Raw genomic sequence first — 23,117 nt, 5'->3', positions numbered from 1 at the left:
AATAAGACAAGCAGAGAAAGACAACTATCATATGATCTCCCTGATATGAGGAAGTGGAGATGCAACATGGGGGGTTAAGGGGGTAGGAGAAGAATAAATGAAACAAGATGGGATTGGGAGGGAGACAAACCATAAGTGACTCTTAATCTCACAAAACAAACTGAGGGTTGCTGGGGGAGGAGGGTTGGGGGAAGGGGGGTGGGGTTATGGACACTAGGGAGGGTATGTGCTATGGTGAGTGCTGTGAAGTGTGTAAACCTGGTGATTCACATACTTGTATCCCGGGGGATAAAAATATATTATATGTTTGTAAAAAATAAAAAATTAAAAAAAAAAGAAATGATATAGTAGTTTTATAAATGGGCACTTTCTCAGTATATTTTATTTATCCTGGGTAAATGGTAAAGAATGGAGATTTTATTTAGTTTCTTGTCATGTGCCTTGGAGAATAGAGAGAAAAATGATTGTGGGTGGTACCAGCTTGCAAAATTGCCTCTGTAAATAGTTTTTCTGAAGAGCCTTATTATCTCCCTTAGTTTTGTCCATAGCAATAACCTTTTTCTGAATTTCCTTTGCTAATTACTTCATCTACCATTCTTGGTAGAAAATTTGAAGCAAATAAAGGCTAGCTTGTACCTTGCATCTGAAATTCAGCGTAGCAGGTTTTAGTCTTCATTAAAGATAGTATCAGTAATTTCATTAAGTAATACAATCAATAGTGGAAACTGTTAGGCCTAATTATCTAGAAAAAGTAGGCATGATCAAGTGCATATGCATGAGGACAAGAGGCTCATTATAGTCTATTTTATCTAGACATACCTTGAATACAAGTATACAAAATACGTGAAAAATCACTAGTCTTAACACATTCCTAATTCTCTGGTCTCCAATTTTTAAAAAACCAAAGTAACATTATGATAAGAAACCCTTCTGACTCAGAATTAGGCAAAGTGGTTCAAAAATGGAATCAAAGATAATTACACTAACATTCACACTTACTGGATTCTGCCTCTCTATATGGGTAACTATTATAGTGGGAAACCCAAGAAGGAAAACAAACTGAAAGAAGGTAAAATCTGAAAAAGCCTATCTTCTTTATATACATTTCAAACTTACTGCAATGAGACCAGAAAGACCTAGAAAAATTTACATGTAATTAATTGGGTTTAAATAAAGAAGTGGGTGAAAAACACAAGGCAAATGTAGGCAAAATAATTTATCTGTGAGATGGAAATGTAAAGCGATGCATACAGAAGTTAATAAATCATTAGTTTTTTATATTTCTAGCCCACCCAACAAAAGAGAATCAAAAGATACTTATCTGAATTTTTATTATAGTAAGAACATATTTTTAAAAAGATACATAGAATAGGGTGCCTGGGTGGCTCAGTGGGTTAAGCCGCTGCCTTCGGCTCAGGTCATGATCCCGGGGTCCTGGGATCGAGTCCCGCATCGGGCTCTCTGCTCAGCAGGGAGCCTGCTTCCCTCTCTCTCTCTCTGCCTGCCTCTCTGTCTACGTGTAATCTCTGTCTGTCAAATAAACAAATAAAATCTTTAAAAAAAAAAAAAAAGATACATAGAATATACTTCTGCCAAAAAAAACATAATTTCTCTTAGGATTCTATCTAGTCCAAACCATCAGTCATGCAAGTGATTTGTGTAGACAGCTAATCATGGAGAGAATAAGCTATTGCAGTTGTGAACCAAGTACTGTATTTCTTGTACCACGCGTACTGGAAGGTTCTGATTTAAATTGTAACACGCTCAATCTAGCTGTTGTCTGGAGAATAGACTGCAGGAGGCAAGTGAGAAAGTAGGACACAGAAGGCTTTTGTAATGGCCCAAGGAAAGGTAATGGTAGTCTGGATATGGTCAGAAGTACTAGAGCTGGTGAGTAGAGTTCACAGGCTGGGTTCACAAAGTTAGCACACTGACTGACTGGAGGTAGTAGGGGTGGGGTGCAGAGAAACAAGTTAAAGTTCTTTCCAAGAGCAATTAGACACACAGGGTTGCTGTTTCCTGAGTGTCGGAGGCTGGGAGAAGAGTGATGATGGTGATGATGAATGGAGTGGGGAGAGGGGCACACTGTGACAGCTGTGCAGCCGTCCTGGAGCAAATGTGAGGCACAATGAAAAGAGAACACAGGATCTGGAAGCAGATGAAGCTCAGCTGAGATCCTAGCTTTATATATGCTATTTGTGTAACTCTGCAAAAATGTTTTAATATTTCTTAGCCTTATTTACTATCAATGCAACAAGAGTAATACTACACCACAGAAAATTATTGTGAGGATTATATATGGTAGATACTCAGTAAAAGGTAACTGTTAAGAAAACTGAGATGACCCATGGAATGATCCTTAAGAAAAATAATAAAAACTTAGTGTTGCAAATAATCATGATTAAATTAGAATTTAGGTAGCAAGAGATTTTTTTTTAGAACTTTAAACATTTTGAAGTACAACAGTACTTAAGTAATATGGGAGTACAGAAGTAATTTGGGTGAATCTTTGGATTGGTATACACATTGATTAAAACTGTACAGTCACGTGACACTAATACTTTAAGTCACCCATCTTATTTTGAAATTTGATACATTGATAGTTTGGACTAAATATACAATAACATATGATTTGGGACTTTCTGATAAAATAATTACAATAGTAATTGTCCAGGAGTGTCTGTATTATATTCCCAACACAAGTTTATTAATGACTCCTATTCAAATAAACAAGAACTTAATTTAGTAAGTTTTAAATACACCAAAAGCTGTGTTGGATACTGCAAAAAATAAAAGAATGAGAATAAGGTATTTCCTGACATTAAGAAGCTCACAAACTAGGGGTGCATGGGTGGCTCAGATGGTTGAGTATCTGCCTTCAGCTCAGGTTATGATCTCCAGGTCCTGGGATCCAGCCCCACATCAAGCCCCATGTCGAGCTCCTGGCTCAGCAAGGGGTCTGGGAGTCTGCTTCTCCCTCTCCCTCTGCCTCTCCTACTGATTGTGCTCTCTCTCTCTCTCTCTCAAATGAATAATAATTTTTTTTCAAATGAATAATAATTTTAACAAGACTCACAAATTAGTTGAAGAGCCAAATTCAACTTAAGAAACTAAAAATGAATGGTAGTAATAATGCCATTTTATGTTTAATAACATTTTACAGTTTTAAAAATACTTTCACATACTTCATTTGATTCCCATGATAACTCTGTGATATAGGTAGGACCCTTATAAAGAAGCTAAAGCTAAGTTAGGTTCAATGGTTTGGCTAGGATATACTGTCAGTAAATTTCAAAGACTGGCTTGAACCTGAATTCTGATTTTCTATTACATTATGCTGGTCATAAAAAGTAGGTATAAGAATGAATATTAGAAAAAAAAAAGAATGAATATTAGTAATATAATTAACTCTCCATTATCCAGGAAAATAAATTGGGAAATGACAAGATATTTATAAAATAATTAAATTACAAATCAAGAAAATAATGTTTGGAACTAACAGTGATCAGTAAAAACACCACTTATGGGATGCCTGGGTGGCTTAGTCAGTTAAGTGTCAGCCCTCAGCTCTGGTCATGATACCAGGGTCCTGGGATTGAATCCTACATTACATTGGGATCCTTGTTCAGAGAACACTACTTCTCTCTCTGCTGCTCCCCTGCTTTTGCTCTCTCTCTTTGACAAATAAATAAATAAAATCTTAAAAAAAAAGAACAAAAAAACCCCACACCACTTATCCCAGTAAGATGCACTGCCTCCCCTTGATCTTTTTTTAACAGGCTAAAAGCCTCTGCTTGGCAACAGTATCTAGCAAGATTAATACCATTTATATTACATCTATTTTTAGTTTATTCTCTATTTATGGAGTGGCAAGCACGCTGGTATTTCATTTAGTGATAAAGCTCCTTTCAGTGATTCAATTTAAGAAAAAAATTTTAAATACAAAGATGATACATAAAAATAGAAAGATCATAAAGGCAGTCTCTAAATGACTTCAATTTAGAGCACATGTCCTACTATCATCATACCAAATCTGCACAGCAAACCTGTGAGGAGGAAATTTTCCTATGTTCTAGAAGAAACTAGCTCAGAGGAAGCTGAAAGGATTTGCCCAAGGTGATAGAGCCAATAACCTGTGGTTCTGCCTTTAGTGCTGTTAAGGGTCCAAAGGAGAGGAGCAACATGGATAGAGGCATACGCGCCTTAAGAAGGAACTTTTAAAAACCTTAAAAATCAGAGAGAACTCAAAATCACAGGAGCAGAATAAACATGGCACAGGTCCGGAATGGTTTGCTTAGAACACTAGGGTCATATTAGCAAAAGTCTCGGAGTCTAAAGTAGATGGAAAACAACTGAAATTCTCTACATGGAAGTCTAAAAACAAAAGCAGTGTTTCAGGCCAGGAAACAAGTGCAATATGCAAAATGAAATGAATGCCAGAGTTATTAGACACAGGCAGGCATAATCATTATTAGACCGCTGTAATGGATCCATGTGCTAACAACCACCTCTAATATGGTCTGTAGGATTATTATTAATTCATGATACTCTGAATGCCTACCATGTGTCAGGTACTGTGCTAGGCACTGCAGATACTGAAAGAGTTACCCTTTCTTCTCAAGAAGTTTGGAGCGGAATTATACAATTATGAAACAATAAAAATAATTGTTACAGTATAGGTACAAATATTGTGGGAATCAAAAAGGAAAGAAAATAAAATAAAGCAGTCAGGAATGGTATCAAGGAATAACTAAGCCAAATCTTGAAGGATGGTTAGTTTATCAAAAAGAAGAAGGGTGGGTCGCCTGGGTGGCTCAGTGGGTTAAAGCCTCTGCCTTCGGCTCAGGTCATGATCCCAGGGTCCTGGGATGGAGCCCCGCATTGGGCTCTCTGCTCAGCAGGGAGCCTGCTTCCTCGTATCTCTCTGCCTGCCTCTCTGCTGACTTGTGCTGTCAAATAAATAAATAAATAAAATCTTAAAAAAAAAAAAAGAAGAAGAAGAAGGGTAAGAGAAATGGAGAAGGGGAGACATTCTAAACAGAGGGATTTACAGTCAGGACATAGCTAATGGAGAAATTCGAGAGATACAATAGGAATTACTACATCTAATGATACACCTTTATATAATACCTGGTATATATTACAACCAATATATAATGATATATAATGTAATATTATATATTGGTCTATAGTATAATAAATACAACTACATTGTACCTAATATATAACATATACTTAAATTGATAGGAACAAAGAATTTGTCATTGATAAAAAAAAAAAAATGCTTAATAAGAACCAGTCAGCATATGTGTTTCCAACGTTTGATTCTTTCCCTTCCCTCATTCATGAAATCCAGTCAATTGTGGCTTCTATACCCATCTCTTCTTTTCTACTGCATTGCCAGCATTTAGATACTTGTCCTTTCCAGCCTGGACCACTGAAATAGCTCAATTATTCTCCCTGTCACCAATTCTCCCAACTTCAAACAATCCTTTATTTCCCTTCATATTAATAATACTAAATTCTGTCTTTATTAGGTTGCTTCATTGTTTAAAAAACAAAACACTTTCAAAAGTCTCCTAATGACAATGCCAGGAGTTCCCAACAACTTTGTGAAGATATGATCATTCTCACTTACTTATATCCAGGCATCATATGTGGGTACTGGTTCAAGTCCCTCTAAGAAAAGGAAACGACTGTTCTTGTAGGTTCCACCTCCATTCCTACTGTGAATTCCCAGGCGGGGCATGGGGATACTGGTGGTAGCAGAAGCTAAGGGATTAAACACCTATGGAAGACACTGGTTTACTTGTTTGGATCCTTTGGCTTACAGGATTAACTCCAAAAACCTCATCCTGTCTTTCAAGTTCTTTTATAATGTAGCACTAGCTTATTTCTCTCTAACTTATCATTTGCTGGGGCTTGAACTCATGACCCTGAGATAAAGACCTGAGCTGAGATCAAGAGTGGGACGCCTAACCAGCTGAGCCACCCAGGCATGCCACAGACCCATGTATCTTTGATTACATCAATTTTTCATTGAAAATTTCCTTTTCTTTCTTTCTACTTACCTGAGTTATATATCCTTTAAAGGGCCAACTCATGGGGCACCTGGGTGGCTCAGTGGGTTAAGCCGCTGCCTTCGGCTCAGGTCATGATCTCAGGGTCCTGGGATTGAGTCCCACATCAGGCTCTCTGCTCAGCAGGGTGCCTCCTTCCTCCCCTCTCTCTGCCTGCCTCTCTGCCTACTTGTGATCTCTCTCTGTCAAATAAATAAATAAAACCTTAAAAAAACAAAAGGGCCAACTCAATTACTTCTTTTTTTGGGCCTACCGTGAGGTTTAATTTTCTTTCTTTTTTTTTTTTTAAAGATTTTTATTCATTTATTTGATAGAGATCACAAGTAGGCAGAGAGGCAGGCAGAGAGAGAGGGGGAAGCAGGCCCTCCGCTGAGCAGAGAACCCAATGCAGGGCTCGATCCCAGGACCCCGAGATCATGACCCAAGCCGAAGGCAGAGGCCTAAACCACTGAGCCACCCAGGCGCCCCGAGGTTTAATTTTCTATCAGCTTTAACCTTCTTCTGAATTGTTGGGCATATACTGCCTTGTATTATCTTTTCATTAATCAGCATATTATTTCAGAGAATATTTATAAGCACCTGTATGTGTCAATCCTATATGCTAGGCACTTGGGGATACACAAAGAACAGAACACAGTACCTATTCTTGGGGACTTATAGCACATATGGGTAAAACAATTACATCATGGTGATTAGAGCACTATACAGTAGAGGTATAGACGAAGAGATACGGGAGTGTGTAAATTACATTACATTCCCTGAAGAATGTAATGGAGAAGCCATCAAGGAAGAAGTTAAGTTTCAACTTAGTCTTAAGGAGACTGTTCTTTTTTTTTTTTTAATATTTTATTTATTTGACAGAGAGAGCGAGAGAGGGAATACAAGCAGGGGCAGTGGGAGATAGAAAAGCAGGTTTCCCGCTAAGCAGGGAGCCTGATGTGGGGCTCGATCCCAGGACCCTGGGATCATAACCTGAGCCAAAGGCAGATGCTTAGCAACTGAGCCACCCAGGCGCCCCTTAAGGAGACCGTTAAGTTGGAATGTTCTAGATCATGAATGGACATGTATGACCTGCTAAGCAGAATCAACTTTATTTTGCAAGCAAAGGGGAGACAATACAGTATTTTAAATGGGGGAGTAAAAGGATGAGATTTATATTTGAGAAAAATTCCTCTAGGTGCTACTATAAGGGTGGCTTTAGGAGGCTAGACAAGAAGTAACAATAAACTATCCTGAACTAATGTAGTAGCAATGAGGATGGGGAGAAGAGGACAGATTTGAGAAATATTTTGAAGACTAAACAGTCAACAAGTGGTGCAAGAGAGGGAAAGAGGGGCAAAGAAAGGGATGGGGGAGTGTTTTTTTTTTTCCATATCCATTATTTTTAATGTCCAGCGTTTATAATACAAGGGCCAGAGCTCTTTCCCCACCTCAAGTTTATAAGTTTTCGGTTGGCTTGTGAGGCCAATAGGGATACTTCTTCTTGTCTAATTTGGTTTCTGGGAAGGCTTCATTCAGGTCCTCAATGGTCATCTGATCGAACGGAATTATGTTCCTTAGCTTCTCCAGCTGTTTTTCGTATTCCATAATCCTGGCCTTTGAGAGAGACAAAAACTCAGCACAACTTTTCACATCTTCTTTTTCTTCAGCGTCCACCTGAACAGTGTATTTATCCTCTGGCACAGGAATCTTCAGGGCATTGAACTTCTTCTCAAAGTCATCTACCAAGCCAGCCTTCGCCACATTGGCCTTGTAGTAAGCCCAGCCGATAGCAGGGGGTTTCTCAGGGAGAGTAGCCAACTTGGAGGTAAGTGTCTCATTCCAAGATTTCAGGGAGTTAGCAATGGCCTTCTGGTTTCGGGGTATGATCTCCCCAAAAGCTACCCAGTCAATGGTTTTTAGAGCAAGTTTTCGCCCAGCCATCTTGAGATCCTTCACCGACCCCGGCTGCCCAGAGTCCACAGCAGCAAGGAACGGATGGGGGAGTGTTTTACTACAGTGAAGGGAAAGAGCCAATACAGAAGAGGGGCAAGAAAAGCTCTAGAGCACAGGTGTACAGGTGTGTTACCTAAGAAGGATGAAGGTAAAGGACAGGTGTCAATATGGGTGCTGGGAAGAGGCGTTTTGAAATTGAAGTTTACTCTGAGAAGTGTAACTTCAGTCATGTGCTGAATATAAGCGAATGGAGGGACTGGGGGCTTAACAAACACTTTAAGTTTTATGAGAAGCTGAAAGGAGGCTAACTGGGATGACTCAGAAGGATTTCTGAATAGTGTTAACAGTACAGTTGAAGTTGGAAATGAATTTTTGGTGGCACCAATTTTCATAGATGTGAGATAACCACCGTGTCCCTACCCAAGCAACACAGCTGCCAAGATTGAGAAATATACGAAAAAGTAAACGAAAAAAAATTTGTTTAAAGAAAAGAGAATGAGGGGCGCCTGGGTGGCTCAGTAGTTAAAGCCTCTGCCTTTGACTCAGGTCATGGTCCTGGGGTCCTGGGATCAAGTCCCGTATCAGGCTCCCTGCTCAGAAGGAAGCCTGCTTCTCCTCCTCCGTCTCCCACTCCTCCTGCTTGTTTGTGCATTCTTTCTCTCTCTGAAAAATGAACAGATAACATCTTTAAAAAAAGAAAGAAAGAAAAGAGAATAAGAGGAAGCCCAGTAAGTCAACCCATGGGTGGTGGGGTGGGCAGGGTCAAGGTCCTATCTGCCATTTTAAGTGCTTTGAGGGCCAGAACTTTGTCTTAGTGTTGCTGTGACAATCATAGCTCTTTGCAACATAGCAGTAGCTTGTACATGATATAAAATACTCAGTGTATGATTGTTAATTGATGGATGATGAACTAATTTCAAAGAAAAATACCCAGAGATAGAAATTCAGGACTAGTTTCAATAAAAAGTTAATAATGGAAATAAAAATCATCAAAACACAAAATTTAAGATAAAAGGAAAAACTTTCCTAGAAGTCAATGTTAAAGAGAGAGGAACCGAGATCAGGTCCTGGAAATAATAGTGAGTAGAACAAAGTGCAAACACAGAAGGAAACAGAAAAAAAATCATTGAAAGAGCTATGACAGTACTGCTGTCATGTCAAATTTCCCCGATAAAACCAGACACTAAAAGGGTAAGAAGAGTAGTAAAGGCAGAAAGTAGTAAAAATGCAGAGTCAATGGGATCAGAGAATACTATACACAAATCCTGAAAAAAATGATGAGAATTCATTTAGCAATCTTCCTTCTGATCCATCAGATTTGTCGTGAAGAAAAGGTGGCAAGACAATAGCAGCCAGCAGGCAAGTAGCTGAAGCTGGAGCAGACCAAGAACCCAGGACTAGTCATGAGTCTTATCTAGGCCACTCAATCCTGACTCTTGCAGCAGAAACCCATTGTAGTGCAGGGACAGGGACAGCCTGATGTTGCCTGATGTGGCCAGATGACAAACTGATGGCACTGGGAGACAATGGGCTCTAGACAGAAGTGGAAGGAGACACTAGGTCATATAGGCAGATCTGTCACCAATGCTGAGTGCTCATCAAAAATATCCTTCAAACTCTGATGCATATGTCAAGTGTACGCATTAAATTAATAGAGACCCTTGAGGAAACCAGTGCTGTCTAGCAGAGTGTGCCAAGCAAAAGGAGTGTTCTTAGAAGACCACTTTTTTTTGGTTTGGAATTCAGATTTGTATAAAGAAATGACATAGGGGCGCCTGGGTGGCTCAGTGGATTGAGTCTCTTGCCTTTGGCTCAGGTCACGGTCTCAGGGATCGAGCCCCAGTCATGGTCCCAGGATCCTGGGACTGAGCCCTGCATCAGGTTCCCTGCTCTGCGAAAAGCCTGTTTTCCTTCTCCCACTCCCCCTGCTTGTGTTCCCTCTCTCTCTCTCTCTCTCTGTCAAAAAAATAAAATCTTTTAAAAAATTTATTAAGATAGGATTTACATACTACATAATTCACCCGTTAAGTGTTCAGTTCAATATTTAATATATTTGCATTGTTGTGCAACTGCCATCACGATCTAATTTTACATTTTGGTCACCATATCCATTAGCAGTCAATCTCCATCTCACTCCCCCACCTTACCCAGTCCAAAGCCACCACTAACCTACTTTCCTTTTTCTAAATTTGCTTATTCTGGACATCTCATATAAATGGAATTGTATAATAATTTCTCTTGTGACTGGCTTCTTTCACTTCACATAACGTTTTCAAGATTCATTCATATTGTAGGATATATCAGTATTTCACCTGATTTTTATTTTTATTTATTTTTTTAAAAAGATTTTTATTTATTTCACAGAGAGAGAGAGAGAGAGAGAGAGAGATGACAAGTCAGCAGAGAGGCAGGCAGGGGTGGGGGGGAGAAGCAGGCTCCCTGCAGAACAGAGATCCTAATGCAAGGCTTGATCCCAGGACCCTGAGATCATAATCTGAGCCAAAGGCAGAGGCTTAACCCACTGAGCTACCCAGGCACCCCAGTATTTCACCTGGTTTTATTGTCAAATAATATTCCATTATGTGGATATAACATATTTCATTTATATATTCATCAATTAGTGGACATTTGGGTTATTTCTCTGTTTTTGGCTACTGTAAATAATGCTACTATGAACATTCCCATACAAGTTTTTGTGTGGACATATATTCTCATTTCTTTTGGGTATGTATCTAGGAACAGAATCACTGTGCCATATGGTAAGTCTATTTCTAACTTTTTGAGGAGCTGGCAATCTATTTTCTCAAGTGGTCACACCATTTATGTTCCCACCATAAATGAGTGCTTCAGTTTTTCCACATCCTTGTCAAACACTTGTAATTGTCCATCTTTTTATTAGAGCCATCCTCATGGATGTGAAGTGGTATCTCACTGAGGTTTTAATGTCCATTTCCCTGATGACTAATGATGTTGAACAACTTTATATGTGCTTACTGGAACCTTTTTTTCTCTCATCTCCATTTGAAAAGCTTTTCCCTCTTTCCTCCCATAATTTTGAGGTTTTCCTTCTACATCACTATTACTATTGAATTGTTCCCTGAAATATGTCCCTTTGGTTAACATTTACACAACACATTCCCAGGAGAGTCTGTCATTTCCTACTATTTCTATTTCTTTCCCCGCTATGATCTCTCTTCCACCCCATTTATTTGGTGAAAAACCTTTCTTCTTATTATTGTTATTATCTTATAAATATTCTCAGAATATTTAAGGGGTTAAGTAGACATATTCTCTATGTAACATGCATCTCACTTGTGGAGATATCTTCACTACAAATAAGGATTTGTTATTAACAGTCTTTTTCTCTTGGTAATCTGTGGATACTCTTCCACTGTCTCCTAATTTCCAGTGCCATGGATTAGAATTATGATATCAGTCTGACACTTTGTAGATAATATCCTGTTTTATCTGGACACCTCCCAGATGAATCCTTACAGTTTAAAAATACCAGAATAACCCTAAGTTTGAGTTTTTCATGACTGATCTTCCCTGGAACTTCTTTCTGCACACTTAAGTCTTTACCTCAGTAATTTTTTCTATTCATTTAATTATTGCTTCTTTTACATTTGTTTCTTTTTCTGGAACTTGTATTAGCCACATTGGGTGCCCTGAATCTACACTCCCAGTCTCTTTTTTTCAATTTCTTTGTAATTTTGGCTCTGTGCTTTGAAATATTTCTTCCACTAGACCTGCCAGGCCAATAAATGATCACATATTCATTCCTTTATTCAATTACTATGCACTGCATGCTTATTATGTGCCAAGAAAGTGTTCTAGGCATTGGGTGTTGACAAAAGATTGGCAGTGTATAAGGAAGAAAAAGTTCCTGCCCTTATAGTGCTAACATTTTAATGGAGATAGTATATATTTTTTAAAAGTTTTTATAAAAAATAAAAATAAAAAATAAAAAAGTGTTTATACATGGATTGGGAGTCAGTATTAATTATTTAGCTGGGAAATTACATTTTTTTGCTCTATAAACTTTTTTTGCACTTCACTTGAACTTCCTTAAATACTTCTGTTATTTATTATTTTCATATTCAAGTTACTGTCTCCTTCAGCATTTCTATTTAGCTAGTCTACCACACTGTTTATTCTAAGTGATCTTTCTCTTTCTGGTTGCCTGGCTTCCCGACATGGGCTCTTCTCCTTTATTATCTCAGAGGGGCTTAGGTTTCATTGACAAAGGACCACAAGTGACTGGGAGCAGTCTCCAGAGAATGAAGAGACAAAGCAGGCGTAATGCCCGTAGGTGGGCAGTCCAGTGGGCAAGCCTTATACAGGCCCACGAGGAAGCCTCCCAGTGTTCAGGTCACATTACATCTCCCAGCCTCAGAAAAAGAGCTATCAGTCCCCTGACTCTTTTCCTTTCTTCTCTCCCCCAAGAGTCCATGGATCTATACCAAGCCAAGCTCTTTCCTGGATCTGCCATTGTTATCCTCATCCAAGGCTCTTGTCCAGCCCCTGAGGAACAAGTCCTGTGCCATCTCTCACTAACAGATCACCCACAGAGCCCAGGGCTCACTTGCACCTAACTGGTCACTGGATCCAGGGGCCATCTGGCTCACATAAGGCTGGAATAAGGAATAATTATGTGGAATATAGGTCACATAAGGCAGGTTGGAATCAGGAACAGAGGGATGGTGGGATTTCACCTTCCCAAAACCTCCTCTGAAAAGTACATTTTGTTTACAGACTAATACTAAAAACACTCAAATCCTGGCAAATAGGTCAAAAAATTAAAAAGCCTCTGTTAAGTCCAAATATCTGTGGGTTCTATCATTTTCAACTATTGCCCTTAATGCTAAGCTCTGAGAGAGAAGGAAGATCTTAATGTTACTTGGACTTAAAGGATATTGACTAGATGGAGGAATGAATCATAAAATAACTATGTTACATAAAGGAAGTCAGACAAAGGAGAGTACATTCTCTATTATTCCATTCATATAGAATTCTAGGAAATGCAAACTCATGTTTAGTTACAGAAAGCAGATCAGTGGTTGCCTGGAGACCAAGGAATTAGGTGAGTGGGTTACAAAAGGGTACATGGAAACTTTTGGAGACAATGGAAATGTTCATTATCTTGATTATGATAACTGTTTCAGGGGTATATACAGATGTCAAACTCATCAAAATGTATACTTTAAATATGTGCAATCTATTTTATATCAGCTATACTTCTATAAAACTTTATTTTTAATTTTTTATTAACATATTATTAACATATAATGTATTATTAGCCCCAGGGTCTGTGAATCGCCAGGTTTACATACTTCATAGCACATACTTTCCCCAATGTCCATAATCCCACCACCCTCTCCCTACCCCCCTACTTTAATAAAACTTTAAAAGAAATATTGGTAGGGAAAAATATTTGCAATTTAAATCACAAAGAGCTCATATCCTTAAATATAAAGAACATGTAAAGATAAAGAAAAACACCAACAGGTAAGAGGTATGAATAGAAAGTCATTGAGCTTTTGTGAGTTTGAAATTTTCCATAATAAAATAAAAATAGATAATTTTCAAAAAATATTAACATACTATCCCTAGCCCTCATATAATTCACAATATGGTTGAAGAGATATGAAAATAATTACAAAGCCATTCCAAGTTCGGGCCATACTACCAAGTATATGTGCTGATGGATATGGATTGATGCAATAATCAAAGTGGGGGTAGAGGATCAGGCAAGTCATCTTGGTCTTCAGATGATTTGAGTCTGTACATTTTTTTGTGGTACACAGAAAGTAGGCAGAAGAGAAAAAAGAGTTCAGATGAAAAAAATATGAACAAAGGTGATGTGACGGGGGAAAGATAAAGACAGCTTTTGGAAAGGACTCTTACTACAGGTTCACCATTCTTAATAAAACCATTGAAATCTCCTGTCACCAAAGGCACCATGTAGTGGAAGGAACCCACAGGAAAGGAAAGGAAATCTAATTTATTATGTGAAGGTATGGAATGGATCAAAATCATTTCCACTATTTATGCAGCCACAGTCAACCTTTACCATGTCTTTGCTCTATCTATATTAGCATTTTTCTTTAAACAGACTTGTCTTTTTACATAGCTCATTCTAAGATCCATGAAAAGAAATATAATTTTTTCTAATACACTAAAAATAAACTCCTCTTTGATACATTCAGTAGTATATATAGTCTTAAAAGTTATATTAAAATTATTTCACTTACTCCATATGCCCATCATTAACACATAGTCTTTAATGAAGCCTCTATTCCTATCTCACTGATAAGTATACATCTCCCCAGAAATTTCAGAAGCAGAGGGCTAGTAAAGGATTGTCAGAGTAAACTAGTTTCATTGCTTGTTCAGATTTCTCAATTTTCAGCATCATTTGAAAGAGTATTCTACATGTGGAAATATTCTACACCAAATCTGAAAAAAAAAAAAAATCTAACACATGAAAAGGCAGAAGCAGCAATTAACCTTCAATTAATTTTGAGAAATACACAGAGACAAAAGAAACAGAACCTAAGAAGAATTAATAACTACTGAGACAACAGAGCAATAAATAATTATGTGACTATTTAAAGTAAAAGGACAGTGTGGTGTAGTGAAAAGAAAAAAGGCCTTCAAGTCACAGAGATCCTCGTCTGAATTCCGTGTCTATCACTTATGACAACCTATCTGACTTCTTGGCACCTAATTTTCCTCATTGTTACATTGGGGATAATAGTTACCTGTCCTGACTGTTGTGAGGATTAAATAAGCCAGTATTTGTAACATGCCTGGTACACTCCAGGTACCAGGAGTACCATAATGTTGAAGACATTTTGTAATGTAAAGTCATTCCCTTTTTCAACGTGGCAAACTAATACATGCTAAATTCTTTAAATTTACCAGCTTACAATCTATTTTGTAACCTATGCCAAATGCCTAAATTCAATCTGAAATGTGAAACTGGATTTTACAATATGCTACAACTACACTTAATATTTTTATAACCCTAAACTAAATGTTGCTTTGAGTATAGAATATAAGATTAAGCAGTATGCATGTATATATATTTTGAAGAAATTTTATCTTTATACCACTAAATGAATTCCAATCTGGTGTATACCCTTTGGGGCAAAAGTAGTAGGTGGTACACAGAGGGATGGACATGAAGCAAGGAAAACTGGGGAAAGATTCTTAAAAAAACTCTTTTAAGAGTATTGAAATTCAGGAAGTTGTTCTTTCTGACAATGATGGAATCTTAGGGGCTCAGAAGGAAGGCAGAAAAACACGTCTCACTGAGTCATATTTAAGGAAAACTCCTGACCCTCATATTTTAATTTTTTAAAAGATGTTTAAATTTATTTATTTGACAGACAGAGATCACAAGTAGGCAGAGAGGCAGGCAGAGAGAGAGAGGAGGAAGGCTCCCTGCTGAGCAGAGAGCCCGATGCAGGGCTCGATCCCAGGACCTGAGATCATGACCTGAGCAGAAGGCAGAGGCTTTAACCCCCTGAGCCACCCAGGCGCCCCGACCCTCCTATTTTAAAACAGCAAATCTGATATTTTCTTAGTTGGGTCGGTAAAACCCCACTGAAAAGTTAAAAGGGCGCGCGCATACACGCGCGCACACACACGCACACACACAAACTCTTACATCTTTACCACAGAATGTGTATATATATATATAATTTTTTAATTTTCATTTTTTAATTTTTTATTTTAAGTAGACTCCACACCCACTATGTGGCTTGAACTCACAACCCTGAAATCAGGAGTCTTATGCTCTACCAGCTGAGCCAGCGAAGTGCTCCCTGAAAAGACAAAGAAATTCTTTGTCTACTTCAACCTATTTCACTGTTAGTCAGTAAAAGAAAGAAGTCACATCACCTTCTTTAGAACATAAACTTTCATGGGTAATAAGCAGAATAGCAGTCTAACAGCTTGTGGATTCTTAACAAAATTTAAACTCTATTTAACACAAAGTCTCTCTTTCAATCCATTTGGATTACTTGACAGTTAATGTCTGGAGATGCTGTTCAATACCAACACAGGTTCCTTTCTCTACTGTTACAAATCTGATTCTGAAACTATCCTTAGAGTCCTACTTCAAAGGAAGAGGAAATCTTCCAGTCTGCTATCTGTATCACGGTAAATCCAGCAAGGGAATCTGCTTAATCCATGGACACTATAACAAGATCTAAGGAGCTAGGGAGAAGATCTGGAATAATTATTTCAAAGAAATACTTCAACAAACTCAGTAAATACTTAAATAAGTGAAAAGAATGAAACATTTATACCTGATTAAGTAAATGTAATAAACAATAACATTCAGTTGCACTGCTCCTATAAAAACTATCACAGATTTGGTAACACACCAAATCCTGTGGATACATGAGCATCAAGATATAAAATAATTTACTCTTAAAAAACTATGATTGGCATCATGGTGTGACGGGAAGCACATAAAATTTGTAAGTCTGAACACCGGCTCTGCTACTACTCACCATGTAGCCAGAGGCAAGTACTTACTGAACACAGCCTTGGTTTCTTTATCTCTAAAAAGGCATTAACATTCACTATCCCATAGAGTAAGGAGAAGATGAAATTGATAATTCTTCCTTAAGTAGCTTCATCTCTTGGCTCCCTTCACACATCTAATATGCTAACTTAAACTTTTTTAATTTCCCACCTGCGCTGTACCTTCTTCTCATACCTTCTATTGTTTTAATATTACTTGTAATCTTTTCTAGACTGATTCAAAAATCAATTGTATCCCAACATCTGAGGTACCTGTCTAGAGTCCCCTCTAGGCAATATTATTATTCTCTCCATCACCTGTTACCCAAAGCTGTTTCTTTTTGTTTTTATTAAACCACTAGTCACAATAAGTAAAAGGCAGCTCTTATTTTTAGGATGCTGTGTCACACATGTGTTAAGTGCTTTATATTCATTTTTCCCATGTAATTCACAACTACCATGTAAAGTAGGTACTGTTATTCCTTTTATCAAAGAGTAAAGTAAGGTTAGAGAACTTAACTTGCTCAAAGTCACTCAAGTAATAATTAATACAAATTATCACTACTCTTAATTAGCAATAATTAGTAGGACTGGGATTCAAAGCCAGGTCCTTGGCTCCAAAGCCATTCTGCTGCCTTTGGTGGGGAACTTACACTTCTGTGCCTTGTAGCCTTCAGAAAAAAGTACAACACTTGGCATGATATTTGCACTGAACATGTGTTTAGTGAATTTAAAAGGCAGAGAAAAAGTCCTATTTACTGAAATAGCCTCTTATGTGCATTTCACTGATTTTGGAGATACACAATGATATGACAAGGTCTCTACGACCTCAAGGACTAGTCAGCTGGGGGAAGAGAGACAAGTATAATACATAATGCAATACAGATGTGTTTCATAGGATTTTTATGGACAGGCTGCTGGGAAAACATAGGACGGGGGCACCTAAACTGAACAGGGAAGGAGGAAAACAGTCAATCAAGAACGATGTTAGGAGGGGTGCCTGGATGGCTCAGTCGCTTATGCATCTACTTTAGCTCAGGTTATGATCCCAGGCGCTTCCTGTTCAGTGGGGAGTCTGTTTCTCCCTCTGCACTCTCCCTCTGCACTCTACCCTTGCTTGTGTGCACACTCTCAAATGAAGTTAAAAAAGAAAGATGTTAGGAAGTCTGAGTTTCCGTTTTTCCCTTCAAAACTAATTAAGCAGGGTTTTAAAAGATCGGTATTCTAGGAGCTAGCATGGCAGGGATCAAGGTACTTCTTAAAATTAGATTATGTCTATATTCATATTTCTACTTTATCTCAAATTGCCTGTCTAGTTCAAATAAATCTCACCTTTGAAAAAACATATTTTAAGGGCGCCTGGGTGGCTCAGTTGGTTGAGTCTGCCTTCAGCTCAGGTCATGATCCCAGGATTCTGGGATCGAGTCCCGCATTGGGCTCCCTGCTCAGAGGGGAGTCTGCTTCTCCCTCTCCCACTCCCCCTGCTTGTGTTCCCTCTCTTGCTGTATCTCTCTTGTCAAATAAATAAAATCTTTAAAAAACATTTTAAAGAAGGATTTTGCTTTCTAAATATGTTGCATTTATATGACAGTATGTATTTTTCTCTCTTCACAGATACAGACAGAAAAAGAAGGAAAAGAGTAACTGGTTACAAAACTGGCTAGTGTTAGAAGTGCTTGTCATAAAACGATGAACAATTTAGATTTTTTTTTTAAGATTTTATTTATTTATGTGACAGAGAGAAATCACAAGTAGATGGAGAGGCAGGCAGAGAGAGAGAGAGGGAAGCAGGCTTCCTGCTGAGCAGAGAGCCCGATGTGGGGCTTGATTGCAGGACCCTGGGATCATGACCCGAGCCGAAGGCAGCGGCTTAACCCACTGAGCCACCCAGGTGCCCCAACAATTTAGATTTTTAACTCAGAAAAACAGGGGGCTAAAACTTATTACATTTTAAACAACTGCTCTCAAAACACCATCTATAGTCAAAAATGTCATAATCCTAAAAAACAAACAAAAAACCTTTTAATAAGTTTTCCCCATATGTTTCCCTAATTTGGCCCTACAATAAAGAAAATACAATTTAGATAATATATTCCCATCAGTTGTTCACTTACCAAACAACAGTTCATTCAAGTGGACACTTTCAGGCTGTCATGGAAAACGCCAAAATAAAAAGCCTTATTAAATTCAAGTTAGATTATATCTGTCACTTCTTCTTTGCCCAAAGCAAGAACTACGGAAGAACATAAATTAAGCCTAGCATGTCACTTATTACAAAGTTGGCTACTATCAAAAATGTTTTACAACTTCTCTAGGTAGTTGCTAATGGATTAAATGACTTCAACACTATTGTAATTTAAGTAAAGTAGATTTCACCAAACATGATGGGACCAGTAAAGATGAAATAATAAAAGAGTAGAGATGGTGAAGAAAGGAAATAAAAACCAATGAGAAGTGAAATGAGATACAGATAGACTTTGCTTCTTTGCATTTTGTGAAATTAAGACAATAGCAAAGCCAAAAGCCTAAAGGGATTAAAATCTAAAGGCAGCAAACATAAGCAACTAAGAAATTTTAACTTAAAACACACACAATCAGGAAAAGAAAACCTTAACTTCTTTGCACTAAAGTTGGGGAGAATCGGGTTCAAGCTCAAAGTAGGCTAAACACTTCAACTTATCACCCTTGACTATACAGCAAAATGAAAATAACCTGGCGAAGATTTTCCATAAAATCCTAACTCTCAGGGGCAGCTGGGTTGCTCAGTGGGTTAATCCTCTACCTTTGGCTCAGGCCATGATCTCAGGGTCCTGGGACTGAGCGGCCCCATGGGTCTCTCCGCTCAGCGGGGAGCTTCCCCCCCCACCCCCAACCCGCCCCATCTGCCTCTCTGTCTACTTGTGATCTCTGTTTGTCAGATATATACATAAAATCTTAAAAAAAAAAATCATATCTCCCCCTGGTAAATTCTCTCACTAGAAGGAAAAAAAAAAGGCATTTTTAAATAGTCCCTGTCTGTTAAGTTAGAGATTCTTAAAATTCATAAAGAGACGAGACAGTAAATAGCAGTTAACAGAAAGGAATTATGTGTTACTTGCTATAAAGAAAAGTTAGATTCATGGAATTAAAGGAATTCTGAGAGATTATTCTCTTAACCTTTACTCAGAGACAAGAGAAATTTTTTTTGACAATTTTTGAAACATATAGTTTTAAAAAATAAAAGGCTTCAAACTACACCTGTATTTAATGCAGTATCAGCGCTATAACTGCATGTTTAAAAATTCAAAACCACAATTCCCCCAGCAAGTTTAACTGTTACCGCTTAGAGAAAATAATAGGGATAATCACATTCATCAAACTTACTAAACCTAATGCTAGGATAGTCAGCATAATGATCATATTGTACTTCTTTCATTAAAGAGCTCTTAGATCATTTGCTACTGAATTAATGTTTAACTGGTAAACTGAGGCAAAATACTGAATAACCTTAAAAGTCACAAGTGCAGAGTCCACTGCACAAAACTACTGAACCATATACTCTTCCCCTTTATGTACTTTTCCAGATAAAATTTAAACTGTCCGAGCAAAAGGTGCAACTTAAATTCCGCATAAATTGACTTCTACTGTGGCTTTCTTTTTGCTTTAGAAGTCTTTTCTTACATTGCCACTGATTCAATTTCACCTGTAGGTAATGAACACAGAACTCATTGTGGGGAAAACCAACCAGAATGTGAAAAGAAAGAAGTTATCAGATATACAAGAGAGTAAAAACAGTTGATTGAGAAAGACTTTACCACAATACTTTCTCTCCTTAATATTTTAGTTACCACTTTTTTCACAAAGACCCCATTGGTTCCAAAAGCTCCCAAACCGAGTACTCACCTAGTTCATCCGAATGCTGAATCAGGGCTTTTATTTCTGCTAGGCTGGACTCTCTCTCTTTGGGGACCGAAGCTGCTGCCCCCTCCTCTGGGTCCTCTACCTTTGTCACCGTAAAGTGCGGCATTGTTACAGTTAGGAATTCTTCGCTCTTGCTGTGAACTTCCTTCCAGTCTACTTTCCCTGCCTACCTCTTACCGTGCCCCTTCCCAACTCTAATCACTGCCTACGGGAGACCGGGACACGGAATAGGGAAGTACTTTCTCATCACGTGACCTACAGCCCCAAGGGAGTGGAACGCTGAAAGACACGCCTTCCACGGTGTTTATCATTCACTCAAAGGATTAAGCACTCCACCCCTTACTTATGGTTGTTAAACTCAAGAATCCCAAGAACTGTTTAGGCAGCGTTCCCAGAGCTGCCAAAAGCTGAGAGTGGGCAGAATTCATGAACTGCCGCCCACTGTGCACTCACCCACGCATTTCCTTAACTCAAGTTATTTCCAAACCTAAGTGCTCGTCATGATCTCAGCCTCTGCCCTCATATTTCACCCGAGAAAGATTAAGGAACAGTTCATTATACAAACTTTCCTTTTAAAGAAAAACTGGCACTACATCAATTTAGAAAATGAAACAAATTATATATAAGCTTCTGTTGTTGCTTTATTTTAAAGCATATGAAAAATAGTAATTTCTTAGTGTTCAGATGAGAACACTAATTCCACAAGCATTCAGTGAATGTCTGCATATTTTATACAAGGCATAGTTCTAGACACTGCAGTGTATACCACGATATCCAAGAAGGGACATTAATATTCCCAAAAGCCCAACTTCGTTTTAAAAGAGCAAAACGTTTTTAAAGAGAATAGTTCAGACTTTTTCATTGTACCGGGAGAACAAACATAGTATTTAAAACAAAAGAAATTCAAGGAAATCCCTCTAATTAAGAGGTGTACAGTTCCTTCAACACATTTAACATATTTAATTCTTGGTGTGTTATATCAGATAACTGTGTCAAATGCTCAGTTGATAACTTTAACTATAGAGTATCTCTGAACTTAGATAAGGGAGTTCAGTAAATTGAGCCCTGTGTTAACTTCCATGTTGATGATGTAATATAAGGGCTTTGTTGCTGGTAACACCTGACTTGTAAGACTGCACTAAATTTAACAGAGAAGGAATGATAGTTTACAATCCTCATTTATTCCTACACTATTTCTAAAAGAAAAGAAAGCCAATAGCTGTTGAAGACCGACTTTGTACTCTGAACTGCACTAGAAACTTTCCATTATGATTTCATTTAATCAGCACAGAAACATTAGGCTAAGAAACTTGCTCAAAGTCACAGAGTTTATAAACAGCGAAGCCCAACCTAAAAACCTGAAGTACCCTTGTTAGTACGTGGCATAGAAGTTTCATACAAAGAAAACTCATATACACCCCCCAACTTTTATTTCATGGGTTCCTGTATAGCACTGATTTGTAATCTGGGCTGCACACTGGAATCAACTGAGGAGATTTGAGAACTACTGAGGTCTGGGTCCTATCCCTGATACTCTGATTTAACTGCTCTGGAGTAAAACCTAGGCAATAAGACTTTTAAAAGCTCCCCTACCTCTCAGATGGTTTTAACAACAGCCAAAGTTGCAAATTACTAGGATTTGGGAAAGAGAAAAGTTCATAACCTAAGAAATCTTTGTAAGTATTTTATCTTTGAGAGAAACCCAAGTCAGTTGTAGTGCACCCTTCGTGATTTTTCCATATATAACAACTCAGGTAGCTACTCTACTAATTTTTTCAAAGTAACTTATCTATTAAATTGTCAAAGATTTCAATATCATACTTTCAGTTCCAAATTCTTTAATATTTCACTACCACTGGATATTTCCAATGGGATCTTGCCTTTCATATTTACTTAATAAAGAGACCTGATCTATGGCTAATCATCTACAGTTGAACACCAACAATGACTTTTATAATATGCATACAGCTCGTGCATATAAGCATATGTCAAATGTTACCCTGTTGCTTCTCCCTTTAAAAAAAAAAATCCTCAGGGCGCCTGGGTGGCTCAGTGGGTTAAGCCGCTGCCTTCGGCTCAGGTCATGATCTCAGGGTCCTGGGATCGAGTCCCGCATCGGGCTCTCTGCTCAGCGGGAGCCTGCTTCCTCCTCTCTCTCTCTCTGCCTGCCTCTCTGCCTACTTGTGATCTCTCTCTGTAAAATAAATAAATAAAATCTTTAAAAAAAAAAAAAATCCTCAAACTAAAGAAATAGGAAGATAACACATTCCTGTTAATCTGTGACAGGAGTATTTATTTACCAACTTAATGCTTTGATACCATAGTGCTCAGCAATTTAAAAAGTTCTCTTGTAGAGTGGACTGTAGATAAAAGTGCAGAAGCATAAAAAATTGAGAGCAAAGTTAAAGTAATACAGAAAAAATTTGGAGGAGAACTGGTAAAGCTGAGGGGAGTGCTGTGTGTGGAGTGATTAGATAGAGATGGTAGGATGTAAGAAATAGGTATTTAGGAATGCCTGGGTGGCAAGCATCCAACTCTTGGTATCGGCTCAGGTCTGATCTCAGAGTCCTGAGATCGAGTTCCCTCTTACTCCTCCAAACAACGTGCTCAATGTGGTGTCTGCTTGGGTTTCTCTCCCTCTTCCCTTGCTTCCCCCTTCCATAG

General features: G+C 38.1%; 2 protein-coding genes across 2 annotated transcripts in view; both read right to left on the bottom strand.

Annotated features, from left to right (window-relative positions):
- Window positions 1-23,117, bottom strand: part of SLC12A6 (solute carrier family 12 member 6) — a 92,128-nt gene that overhangs the window by 53,373 nt on the left and 15,638 nt on the right. The window lies entirely within an intron of this gene.
- Window positions 7,459-8,075, bottom strand: LOC131999600 (ATP synthase subunit d, mitochondrial-like). The gene has a single exon (XM_059372449.1). It carries the CDS (start codon window positions 8,001-8,003, stop codon window positions 7,518-7,520), a length of 486 nt encoding a protein of 161 aa, XP_059228432.1. The 5' UTR covers window positions 8,004-8,075; the 3' UTR covers window positions 7,459-7,517.

The sequence above is a fragment of the Mustela nigripes genome, chromosome 13 (assembly GCF_022355385.1).
Source record: "Mustela nigripes isolate SB6536 chromosome 13, MUSNIG.SB6536, whole genome shotgun sequence".
In the NCBI taxonomy this organism is placed as follows: Eukaryota; Metazoa; Chordata; class Mammalia; order Carnivora; family Mustelidae; genus Mustela; species Mustela nigripes.
Note: the sequence above shows the minus strand (reverse complement) of the source record. Positions and strands in the feature narration are given on the sequence as shown.

Coding starts and splice junctions, on each gene's coding strand:
- LOC131999600 (XM_059372449.1), bottom strand. CDS start 8,003: ATGGCTGGGCGAAAACTTGCTCTAAAAACCATTGACTGGGTAGCTTTT.